The sequence below is a fragment of the Ambystoma mexicanum genome, chromosome 9, assembly GCF_040938575.1.
Source record: "Ambystoma mexicanum isolate Mex_15411 chromosome 9, UKY_AmexF1_1, whole genome shotgun sequence".
Lineage (NCBI taxonomy): Eukaryota > Metazoa > Chordata > Amphibia > Caudata > Ambystomatidae > Ambystoma > Ambystoma mexicanum.
In genome coordinates, this window is record NC_090931.1 from 837,452,622 (window position 1) to 837,465,620 (window position 12,999).

At 52.5% G+C, this 12,999-nt stretch overlaps 1 protein-coding gene across 1 annotated transcript in view; it reads left to right on the plus strand.

Moving 5' to 3' along the window:
* The window catches only part of RPE (ribulose-5-phosphate-3-epimerase), a 382,550-nt gene that overhangs the window by 263,508 nt on the left and 106,043 nt on the right, over positions 1-12,999 (plus strand). Inside the window, exon 5 of the mRNA XM_069615905.1 lies at positions 652-738. Coding sequence (XP_069472006.1) covers positions 652-738 — 87 coding nt within the window. The remainder of the gene's footprint in view (positions 1-651; positions 739-12,999) is intronic.

Below are 12,999 nucleotides of genomic sequence, written 5' to 3' on the forward strand. Positions count from 1 at the left end.
CAGGGGTTAAATTTGTTCTCCTCAACCCCCCACCATGGCCACCAAATACGTTTCGAACATTTTTCTCCACCTTTCCCACCTAATCAGTTGGTTGCCTGGTTCTGCCAAACATGGGGGGGTGGAGGAGGTACAGCTAATGCCATGGTTTCAGTTCCCAACTGTGTAGTTCCACTCAATTGTATAATATGTTTTGTCCCTTGCTAGTGGTAGCGTGAATGCAGTTCCTCTGAATCTTGCATTAACTGGGTTCTATTCCATCAAAAGGCTTTTGTATTTGCCGCGCCGGCAATTGTAAAGTGTAAAAAATGTCTCTCGTCCCTCCCTGATGGCAAATATCTTCATTTAATGGCAACTATTTTCAGTTTTGCAAGGTGCAAGAGAAGCAGCTTCTTGGAAATCAGTTCAATTGTTTGTTAGCATTTTATTTTGTAATATAATATTGCATTTTCTTAAAGTACAGATCTTGCTGTTTCCCACATAACAATATGTTCTCTTGAAACTAATCATCAATTGAGCAATATGTTATCTTGAAATTAATCAATTGAAGAACGATCTAGCTTGTGTACTTTTGGGGGGTGGCAGAAGACTAAATGGTCTCTGTGAATGTAGACATTTTAGAGTATTACTGATGTTTTCCTTGGTTCTCTCTAGGTTCATTGGCTCAGGACACAGTTCCCCTCTTTGGATATCGAAGTTGACGGTGGTGTGGGGCCAGACAATATTCACAAGTGTGTAGAGGTGAGGATAAAGTTTGTTCATTCAATGTAATATGTAATTATTCGGCCACCTAGAAAGGGGCTTCAGTATGATCTGTTTGTGTATTGGCATGTGCTACTGTGAATCGTCGGCATCTACTACTATGAACGTAGGAGATGAAAGCCAAGGCTACCTAAAGGACTGACTTCGACAAGCAATCTGCAAGCAGAGAAATGTGGTCATTGGTAACACTGCTAGACAAACTGTACAAGTGATTGACTTTCTATTATTATTTCTGACTCTCCCTTAGCACAGACAAGGTTGGTCTGTTGTACTCCTACTTACTATTCCCTTTCCTCCATACTTGTGGCATGTCCATGATATGCGTGCGGGCGGGACCAGTCATTTTCACACACCAAAATTCAAATTCTTAAGCCAAGCCAGTACAGATTCCAGGGACCACACCAAGCATGCACCATGCCCCTCTGCCACCATTTCTCTCCCATCAGTCCTTTTTTCTGCGCTCACCTGGACTGGACACTTGTTAGCACAATGGTGGTCTTTTTTTTTTCCTGTTGGCAACTTTTTAAAGCTTTTCATGCTATTAGGATTTGAAGACTTTTTTTCTTCTTCTGTTTCTACACACATCTGTTTTTCCGGTTTACAGATTCTGTGCGAGGAAGTACCTATCGTCCAATTAGTATAAATTACAAAATATATGCAGATAGTGCTTGGAGCTCTCAATGTGATTCTCGTGCAGTTTAGGCATTAGGTGACCACCTGCAATGCTAGACATTATAATTTTTTTTAAAACATCTTTTTTTACAAGTTTTTTATAACCGTACAGGTGAAAATGTTCTGCATACATCTTATTTGCACAGTGTAACTGTTGATGCAATTCATTCAACTGCGTTCTGAAGTTTGATTTAACCCTTCCCAACATTTGCCCCCTCTTCTCTCCCCCCCCTCCAAACCCCAATTCAACTATCCCCCCATAACAGTGAGTGTGCTCCTCTAATAACGAAGTCATTATGGACTAGTGCATGGTGTGCTTATTGTCACTACCAGCGATTTTGCTTGCCTCCTTGTTTAGTAGCGTAACATTCCATTGGGCGATCCTTCACTATATCTATATGTATATTTTCAAAAGAACTGGCTGAACGTCAGTTATGCGAGTAGCACTCTCCTTCATTCCTTCATACCAGACTTAAGTAATCAATAATCAGTCCGTGACCAGCAAATCCATAATGGCTTCTTTATTAGTTAAAATACAGCATTGTAGCTTCCCAGAAAAGTCATATATGTATATAATATAGCTCCGGTCAGGTTATGCGTCGACTATCTCGTAAATGCCGCTCCTTCAAATCGGCATGTTTTAGAGAGGAGTGCGGCCTGCTCGATAGCCAAAGGTGGAGCTTTAGCTTTCCAGTGGATGACCAGGAGTTTCCTAGCCGTGAACAGAATAAGGCCAACGAGTGTGCGGACTATAGTGTCTGTGTGCCATTCGTCAACCCCCATTAGCATATCCTCGGGTGTGCATGCAACATCAGCCCAAGTAATGCCTCCTTTTTGTTTGGGCACACTCCTCCACTAGGAAGTGATATCAGCGCATCGCCACAATATGTGCCCCATTGTGCCTGTAGCACCGCAGCCCCTCCAGCACTTGTCAGATTGGGCAATCCCCATTTTATGTAGTTTAGTTGGGGTGTAGTATAGTTGTTGCATGATTTTATATTGAATTTCTCTATTTTTGATATTCGTAGAGGTTAACGGTATAGCTGTGTAATATTCAAGGATGTCAGGTATGCCAATTTGGACCCCTAGTTCCTCAGACCATGTCATAGCTAGTGTGAGGTTCATGCCTAGGTTACTGGGAATCGCCTATTGGTAGAAGGTGTGAAGGTGCGGGAAAGACTCTAGGTGTTGTTCCATCTCCTTCTCGCACAGGCCGGGGTCTGGAGACGGGAATCCAGCGACGTGTGGGAGTGTATCGTGGCTTGTATCGTATCATAAGTGAGACAGTCCCATTGATCGAGTCCCAGCTTTGTGCGTGCAGCTTGGAATTTCAGAAGAGTCCCCTCCTCGCTAATGTCCCATCAGCCGTCTATTTGCCCAGTCCTGATCTTGTTTATGATGTATTTTCTGTGTTAGCCCGTAAAAAAGTATTGCCCGAAGGCTGGACCATAGTGGTGCGTTCTGAGTTGGGACCCCCTGTACGGCCCTCAGTTTGTGCCATTGAGAGATCGTAGGCCCTAAAATCTGATGTCTTTAATGTTTGGCGGGTGCTTATTTGGGGGTATGACCATGATTTCGTTTGGAGTCATTGGTTTCAGAAGAGCTACTTCCATTGCCCTCCAGCGTCAGTTCTGTCTAGCCATCGTTTCATCCAGCAGACCTGGGCCGCTTGATGATAGGCTCTCAGGGATGGTGCCGCCAGTCCGCCATTATTCTTGCTCGCCTGTAGTACTGAGAGGCGGATTCTCACCTTCTTCCCTTTCCAAATAAACATTGCGATTGCTACGTCTAGGTCTTTCATTGACTTGAGTGTCGGGCTAACAGGTATCATCATTGCAATATAGATTAATTTGGGAAACAAGTTAATTTTCAACCCGTTTATCCTCCCTGTCAGGGAGAGGGCTACATAGAGTATCCCATCTGCCTAGATCTTGGGAGATGTTCTTCATAGTCTGTGGGTAATTTAGGTCCTGGAGCTTGTCTAGTGCGGCGCTTAAATTTATGCCTAGATACTTAATGTGGCGCGTTTGCTATGTGAATGGGGGAACCCCCCACCCCCCCCACGGGGGAGTCCCACGGGATATCTTGTTGTAGTGCCATGGCCTCAGACTTATTCCTATTGATCTTATATCCGCCCATCGGCCCGATCTCTGGCAATATTGCTCGAATGTGCAGGAGAGAGGTGGGACCATTACTTATGTACAGCAGCATGTCTGCATAGAGGGATATGCAGTGCTCCTCTCCCTCCACCCTGTTGTATGCCCGCCCAGCCATCGTCCGCTTAGAGTTTGATCGCTATCGGCTCTATGGAGAGGGCATAGAGCAGGGGCGACAACGGGCACCCTTGGCATGTGCGTGATTGTAGGTCGAATGCAGGGGAGGTAATGGCGTTAGTGGCCACCAAGGCGCTCTGGCCCGCGTAAAGCAGTTTAATCAGTTGGACAAGATGAGGGGGAAAGCTGTATAAATTCCCACTGCACCTTGTCGAAAGCCTTTTCTGCACCTAATGCTAGTATAATATCTTCTGGATCTCTATCCCCTGCGATCAGATGCAGCAGTCGCCTGATGTTGTCGCTCGAATGTCTGTTGCAGATAAATCCCGTTTGTTCTTTATGGATTATGAGTGGGAGACTATTTTCACTACGCTGGGCCAGACACTTCCCATCAAGGCCAGATGCTTTCCCTGCGGACAGTGCGGCTATAGCGCTTGCTTTTTATGTCGCTGTAATGCAGACGTCTAGGGCTGCCCTGTGATACTGTGGAATCTTTGGTATCACTATGGAGTCTAAAAAAAGACTCGATATCCTGAGCTGTACAAGCTTCTGATGCCGTATATAGGTCTTGATAGAATTCTGCGAATCGAGCATTGATTCGGTTATCGCCAACCATTAGGTTGCCTGCCTTATCCCTTATTAAGGCTATGGTTTGGGCGGCTTGTCTCTGCTCTAGGGCCAGGGCCATCAGCCTCAGCGGCTTGTCGCTCTCTGAGTAGTATGTTTGCGACCAGCTAATATACGTCTTCTGGGCCCTGTCAGCGGTTACCTGTCAAATTTTTGCCCTCAGTTTGTTTAGTTGTGGCCTTAACTGCTTATTTTTTTATTCTTTGTGGCACCTCTCCACCCTTTTGAGTTCTGCTGTTAGCCGGGCTACTACTTCCCCCACGAGTTACGCTTGTGTGCCCAGCGCAATGTGCATTGTCCCCGAACAAAGGCTTTAATGGCGTATCAGCACGCGTATGCTGTGTAGTCCTGCACTAGGTTGAGTTCCGATAACGCTTCTGCATCGTCTGCGAGTTGCTCTCTGAGGTCTGGGTATTGGAGCATGCGATCAGAGGCGATTGAGCAGGATGGCATGGGTGACCATGTCAAAAGCAGAGGATAGATCGAGGAGAATGAGGACAGAAGGGGGATTAGAGTCAAGATTGGAGAGCAAGTCTTCACGGGTCTTAAGAAGAGCAGTTACTGTGCTTCTGGCGGCTCGGAACACAGACTGGTGGTCATGGAGACAACCAACAGATTCAGTGTGTAGATTAAGCTGGGAGATGGCCTGTCTTTCCAAGAGTTTGCCAAGGAAAGGAGTGATGGAGATCGGGCGATAGTTAGCCGGAGAGGAAGGATTGGCCTAGGGCTTCTTAAGAAGGGGGTGCACACAGGAGTGCTTGAGGGGGGAGGGAAAAGTTATGGTGGCAAAGGAGTGATCGCAGAAATCGGAGCAAAGGTGTTGATGTGGTCCTTGATGGTTCTGGAACAGCAGGGGAGGACCTGCTTTGATAAGACTTTCATACATCGGACTTGTCTAGAAACATATGGGCGACCAGTGGAATTTCTTTGCGCCGGAATCTGGAAAGACGAAAAATCATCAATACAAAAGTTGCTCATCATCCAGGTTTCCTGCAAAAGAAAAATATCCAAACCTAGAAGGTAATTTGAACTATTTGGGGGGATGGCACAGATATGCATCAACAGATGGCAGTAGCTGCACTAGACGCTGAAAAGGCATTCAATACGGTCTCCTGGGTGTATCTATTTTAGGTGCTTGAATGCTTTGGCCTGGGTTCGTACACCAACCCAGGTGCGAGAGTCCTCCCGAATCATACTTTCTCCAGCATGGGGTCTGGCATGGATTCACATGCTCATGAATATTCCCCGTCGTCAGGCTGGGAATCCTCGGTAAAGAAAAAACCAGTATCAGTTTCGTTTCTGATCTGTCTTTCGTAGTAATAACCAATCACTGGTCTCTGCGTCATACTGACCACAGCCAATGACTGCCCTCTACCTAAGCACCGCCTCTGGCAGCCATCTTCAGATTTTTACCGCACGTTCATGTGTTGGGATCCTCGTGCTATTGCTCTCGAGCGTTAGTGCTAATTTTTCGCGCTTTTTCACAAAAACTTCGATTCTTTCGGTCAAAAGAGCCTCAAGCTCCACCGATCCTACATCCGATCAACGGGGACCCGTGTCGGATTCATCTGTGCCCCTCAAGGGTGAAGATTTCGTCGAGCTACACTTCGGAGGACTCCAGAAGCTTCGCAGGCCCGGTCTCGGAGATGGCCCAGGAGAAGGGAAGCTCGACGCCCGGAAAGCTGTTCAGGGCCTGCCCTGGATGCCAGCTGCAGAACGTCTTCAAGGAGGACGAACACTCTTTCTGCCTTTACTGCCTTCATGGGGACAAGACGCACGTGGAGAAGGACTGTGCGTTTTGCGGCAACATGTCGGAACGGACCATGAAGGACCGCCATCAACGTCTCGCCAGCTGGCTGGAGGGTAAGAGCCCGTCTGGCGAGAAGAAGAAGAAATCTGAGCGGTCTTCTAAGACCTTTGAGGGCGCCCCGGCGACGGGGGCCCAACATAAGGCCAAGCACCGCGAGTCCGCTGGCACCGGGAGCGCCGAACGGTCGGGCTCTACGGGCGCCAGGCAGGGCGCACCCTCCCCGGCACCATCAACCACGAGCCAACGCTCTGGGTCGGGTAAGAGGAAGGCCGAGCACCCGGCGAAGCTCCTGGAGAGACCCCGGTCGAGCTCTAAGGCAGAGGAGGAGCGTGGCAGTGCCCCCTCCCTCAAGGATAAGGCGGTGAGCGCACCTAAGGTGGTGAAGGCCTTGATCCATTCGACCAAGCCCTCTATCGAAACGGTCGCGGCGGCCCTGGCCCAGCCTGTGGAGGCTGCACCAGTGGTGGCGGCCTCGGGGCCCAGAATCTCCCTGCCTCCTCGGAGGGAGTCTTCTTTCGTGCCCATCGATAGGACCCCCGTGAAACCCTCCGTGGGGAAGAAGGGGGGGCAGGGCGTCGTCGTAGATTCGGCCTCAACCTCAGAAGAGGAACTGATCGAGGTCTTAAGCCACGGCCTAGGCGTGGAACAAGACCAGCCCGTCGGAATGGGCCCCGACGCAGGTGACGACGACGACATCGTCGAGGATACCGACGGGGCCCCTGCTCGCCCGTCGGATTCCCCTCTGCCAGCGCCGCAAGACAACTCAGCGGCCATTTTGTTGGCTATACAGTCCTTATGCTCCGAGATAAGGACGAGACTACCGTTACCGACGGAGGAACCTCTCCCGTCGGGGGATCCAGAACCGGGACCTTCTGGTGTTCCCCCTACCAAGAAAAGAAGGATTCATCCACCGCCTCCTTTTCAACCGTCGCGCCCCGTCCAGCCCTCCTCCCCGTCCACCCGAGGGGATGATACGGGGACTGACACGGCAGCGACGGGTACGGACGACGAGGCATACGACGAGGATTTTCCGTCGTCGCCTCCCACCAGGGCTTCTCCGCCCGACGAGATTGGATCGTTCCACTCAATGATCGCCAGGGCATCCGAGCTTTTCCAACTCTGCCCTGAGGAGAAGAAAAAGGAAGGCTTCCTTTACCAACGGCGCGAGACCAAGAGGAAGACGGTCCTCGCAGTGCCTCTGTTGGACGACATTTGGGATGAGGGCCTTTCCCTCCTCAAGAACCCTTCCACGACGCCAGCGAGAAGAGACCGGTACGAGAAAAAGTACCGGGTCCCGGACTCGGCCCCCCTATGCCTCCGGGCGCAGCCTACCCCGGACTCCGTCGTCTCCGCGGCAGCCAGGAAGAAAGCGGGGGGGGGTGCGGCCTCCACGTCAACTTCCCCGCCGGACGGCGAGGGAAAGAAATTGGATGCCATGGGACGCAGAGTCATCTCGTCGGCGGCGACGACGATTAAAGCGGCCAACGCCTTGGCTATCGTGGCCCGCTACGACAGGGAACTCTGGTACAAGATAGCTCCCCTGCTGGATTTTCTGCCGGACGACAAGAGGGCGGAGGCCCTTGAGATCCTGCAGGAAGGTGAGGTGGCCTCGGACCACGCCATCACCGTGGCGACGGACATCGCCGACACTGGGTTCCGCCAGATGGGCAACGGCGTTTGCCTTCGACGTCGCGGATGGCTCAAGGCTACGGACTTTCGGCAGGACGTCCAGACCAGGGTCCTGGACATGCCCTTCGACGGGAACAACCTGTTTGGGAAGACAGTGGACGATTCCCTTCAGGCCATCAAGGCGGATACTGAGACGGCCCGGGCCCTTGGAGTACTGCAGCAACGGCGGACGCCCTTTCGGAGCGGCGGAGGCAAGGGCGCCTCCAAAGGTTCCGGCGGCGGTTTCGCTTCCTACCGTCAAGCGGCCCGCTCGTCGTCGCAAGAGGCCTACAGAGGACGAGGCAAGTCTGGCGGACCCCGCCGTCGTCGCCAAGGAGGCCAAGGCGGCAAGGCCGCGTCCAAGCAGGATTGAACCGGCCGTGGGGTCGGGCCCCCACCGAAGCACCCCGGTGGGAGGCCGGCTGGCGGGCTTCGTCAGCGTGTGGGAGTCCATCTCCACCGACCGTTGGGTGCTGGACGCCCTGGCCCGGGGCCACGCGCTCGAGTTTCAAAGAAGGTGCCCGCGCGTCCCCCCCGTGGCCAGGAAAGAACTTCACGTCCCTCAACTTCTCCTGGAGGTAAAGGCGATGCTCAGAAAGGGCGCCATCGAACGCGTCCCAAAGGGGCTTCGGGGCTCCGGAGTCTACTCGCGTTACTTCCTCGTGAAGAAGAAGACGGGAGGATGGCGCCCCATCCTGGACCTGCGACGCCTGAACAAGTTCATCAAGGCGCAGAAGTTCCGGATGGTCACCCTCCAGCACGTCCTGGGTCAGCTGGAGGAAGGAGACTTCCTATCGTCGTTGGATTTGGAGGATGCCTACTTCCACATTCCCATCCTAAAGGGGCACCGAAAATTCCTCAGATTCGTGGTCCAAGGGCGTCATTACCAGTTCAAAGCCCTTCCCTTCGGACTGCGGTCGGCACCCAGGGTTTTCACCAAGTGCCTCGCACCGGTGGCGGCGCAGCTGCGCCGCGAGGGGATTCACGTCTACCCCTACCTGGACGACTGGCTCATCCGCGCCAAGACGAGGGAGCTCGCCGTGGTCCACACGGCAAGGACCGTCCAACTCCTCACGGACCTGGGATTCTCCGTGAACTACGCCAAATCCCACCTGGTGCCCGCGCAAGTCGCACTGTTTCTGGGAGCGAGGCTCGACACAGTGTCCCTTCTGGCCTCCCCGTCGGAGGAGAGGACCAGGACCATCCTGGGCAAGGTGCAACGGATGTTGGTGGCCGACGCGGCCAAGGTGAGGTCCATCAAGTCCCTCCTCGGGATGATGTCTTCCTGCATCTACCTCATTCCCATGTGCAGGCTCCGGATGCGCCCGTTGCAAGAGTTCCTGGATGCGCGCTGGATCCAGACGACGGGCAGCTTCGAGGAAAGGATCAAGCTCGACGAGAGTTTCCGACGAGCGATACGGTGGTGGGGCACCCGCGCGCATCTGACGGCGGGCATGGACTTCCAGACCCCAGCCCACCAGGTGACTGTGACCACGGATGCCTCCCTAGAAGGGTGGGGAGCGCACACCGAAAATCTGCACGCAAGGGGACTCTAGCTCCCGACGGAGAAGTCCCTGCATATCAACGTCCTGGAGCTCCGTGCAGTGTTTTGGGCCCTCAGGTCCTTCCTTCCGTCCCTCAAGGGCAAGGTGGTGAGGATCTTCACCGACAACACCACCACCATGTTTTACATCAGGAAACAGGGCGGAACCAGGTCCCCAGCGCTGTCCAAGGAGGCGCAGGACCTGTGGCATTGGGCCGTCGCCCAAGGGATTCTTCTGGTGCCGTTTCATCTGGCAGGGATAAAAAAACACCATCGCCGACTCACTCAGCAGGGAGCTGCGCTCGTGCCACGAGTGGGAAATACGGCAGGATCTGGTGGATCGCCTCTTCCGACGGTGGGGCACACCCCAGATCGACCTGTTCGCGACGGCGACGAACACCAAGTGCCGGAGGTTCGCCAGCAGGTTTCCCCAGACGAGGAGCATGGGCGATGCTTTCTCGTTCCCCTGGGAGGGCCTGTTCCTCTACGCGTTCCCTCCCTTGCCTCTGCTAATCCGGCTCGTCAACCAGCTCAAGAGGTCACGGTGCAGGATGATCCTCGTCGCACCTGCGTGGCCGAGGCAGATATGGTTCCCGGACCTTCTGGACTTGTCGGCGTCCCCGCCAATCAAGCTGCCGGCGGACGCGGATCTACTCTCCAGGGAAGGAGGCGCCATCCTCCACCACGACCCGAAGTCGCTGAACTTGCAGGCCTGGCTCCTGCAGCGCTAGAGTTTGGAGGATACGACATACCGGCCGATTGCAGAGAGGTTCTTGCAAAGGCCAGGGCGTCCTCGACTCTTAAATGCTACGGACACAAATGGAAGAGGTTTTCTGTCTGGTGCCACGCACAGAAGATTAACCCTCTACGGATTACGGCTCCCCAAGTGCTGCCGTACCTGCTGACGCTGGCCAAAGCTGGACTGGCACACGCGTCCATCAAGATTCATCTTGCTGCGATCTCCCGATACACCAGAACCACGGGCCGGACGTCCTTGTGGTCTCATCGTCTGGTGAAAGAGTTCATGAAGGGACTGTTCAGATCGTTCCCGCCGGTGAAGGCTCCGGCCCCGGCGTGGGAGCTCAACGTGGTGCTGACCAAACTCATGGGACCTCCGTTCGAGCCTCTACACTCGGCCCCGTTGAAGTTTCTATCGTGGAAAACAGCTTTTCTCGTGGCCATCACCTCCGCACGACGAGTGGGAGAGATCCAGGCCCTTTCCTGCAAGGCCCCGTACTTGACTTTCCACGACACGAGGGTAGTGCTCAGGACGCACCCCTCCTTCATGCCCAAGGTACCGTCGGACTTTCATCTCAACGAACCCTTGGTGTTACCTGTGTTCTTCCCGTCGCCTTCGTCGCCGGCTGAGAGGACTTTGCACTCGCTGGATGTAGCTAGAGCGCTGAAGTTCTACGTGGACCGCACGAAAGGTTTTCGGAAGACGTCACAACTCTTTGTGAACTTTGGACCTGTCAATCAGGGGAAGGCTCTCTCGAAGGCTTCCATCTCCAGATGGCTCTCCGGCTGTATCATGTACTGTCACCGGTTGGCAAACCGACCGCTGCCTGGCCGTCCGAGAGCCCATTCCACCAGAGCGATCGCAGCTACCACGGCGTTCCTATCTGGTGTGCCCCTGCTGGACATATGCAGGGCTGCTACGTGGAGGTCGACGCACACCTTCACGAAATTCTACTGCGTCGACCGGGATTCCAGGGAGGAGTCCAGGGTCGGCCAAGCAGTGCTGCGCAACCTGTTCGCCTGAGGTGAGCCTGGTGAGGAGGTAAGATGCTTAATGTTGAGTTGATGTGATGCTTAATGTTGAGCCTTTGCCACCTCCCGTGGTTGTGCATGTGTGTACTGCTATGTATTCTTTATTCATGAGCATGTGAATCCATGCCAGACCCCATGCTGGAGAAGGAACAAGTTACTTACCTGTAACTGTTGTTCTCCAGCATGGGTCTGGCATGGATTCACATGCGAACCCTCCCGCCTACCCCTCTGCGGCTCTTCACTTGGTCATACTGCCACTTCACGTGCTTCCAAATCTGAAGATGGCTGCCAGAGGCGGTGCTTAGGTAGAGGGCAGTCATTGGCTGTGGTCAGTATGACGCAGAGACCAGTGATTGGTTATTACTACGAAAGACAGATCAGAAACGAAACTGATACTGGTTTTTTCTTTACCGAGGATTCCCAGCCTGACGACGGGGAATATTCATGAGCATGTGAATCCATGCCAGACCCATGCTGGAGAACAACAGTTACAGGTAAGTAACTTGTTCCTTATCTGCACTATTTCCCCTGGGAAGGGGTACTAGACAGGGTTGTCCCGTCTCTCCCATACTGTTCGCCCTTAAAATTGAACTGATGACTTTGTTCGTCTGTAAAAACCATGGGCATATGGGGCATCAGAATGACTGGCCCGCCCCAAATAATATCACTTTACGCGGAAGACACTCTACTCTATATCCGGGACCCTGAGGTAAACCTGGAGCCCGTCATGAAGGACATACACGAGTTTGCACATTGTTCTGGGTATATAATCAATCATTCCAAATCAGAATTGTTTCCTCTCACACAAGCTATCGAATACTCATCAAATATCAGCGGCTTCAAGTGGACGCCTATTCGAGTTCGCTATCTGGGTATAATTGTGTCCAGAGAAAAACAAACGCTGTACGCGGATGACCACAATGCTTTCCTACAACTGTTAACAGTGAAACTCCAATTGTGGGCCAAACTTCCCATCTCTTTGTATGGTCAGGTGACACTCCTGAAAATGGTGGTTCTTCCTAAACTACTATACTATTTTGGCTATGTTCCCCTTTGGCCAGGCAGAGTATTTTTTTACAAAACTGCAATCCCTGGCTACCTGGTTCATGTGGCGTAAGGGAGCTGCGAGGATGAAATGGGACAAACTGGTGGAACCATAATCGAGCAGTGGCATTGCGGCACCGGACTTTGAGCTTTACGGCACAAGCCTAATTCATCAAACACTGGTACGATCCGGACGATACCGCCACGCATATACCCATAGAGAAATATGCAGCACCCCCCACTGATCTTCATTCTGTCATTTTCAGTGTTTGCCACAAAGTCCTCTGTAGATTTGACCCTGTCAGTGTCACCATCCATGCATGGTCCAAGATATATAGGAGAATTGACGTAGAGGTACCTTATGACCCTGAGGCCCAGCTATGGCGCTTCCATTGAATCTCCCTCACATTTGACGAGGCATTACAGAGAACATGGGACTCAGATAAACAACTGCAGATGCGGGATATGTACCCGAAGGGTAAATATGTGAGCCTGTGTGACTTCGGGAATACTATCTGGGAGGGAAGCTTCAATTGCTCCAGTAACACCGCATGAGGGCCGCGTTCGGTGCGAGACGGCCAACGTTTCCAGAAGAGCCTATCACGTATGAGTGTTTACGTGCTACAACATCCGGTGGTGGTGTAAAGGCAGGGGTTTCCAGTATGTATGCCCTGATACAAGCACATTCCAAATCCCTGAACACTATAAAAATAACATGGGAGTCAGACTTGGGAATGACATTGGGTGAGGAACAATGGCACAAATACTGCCAATTGAACAAAACCGTGTCTCTAAACGCAGACTTACGCCTGATCCAGTTCAAAATCCTCAAT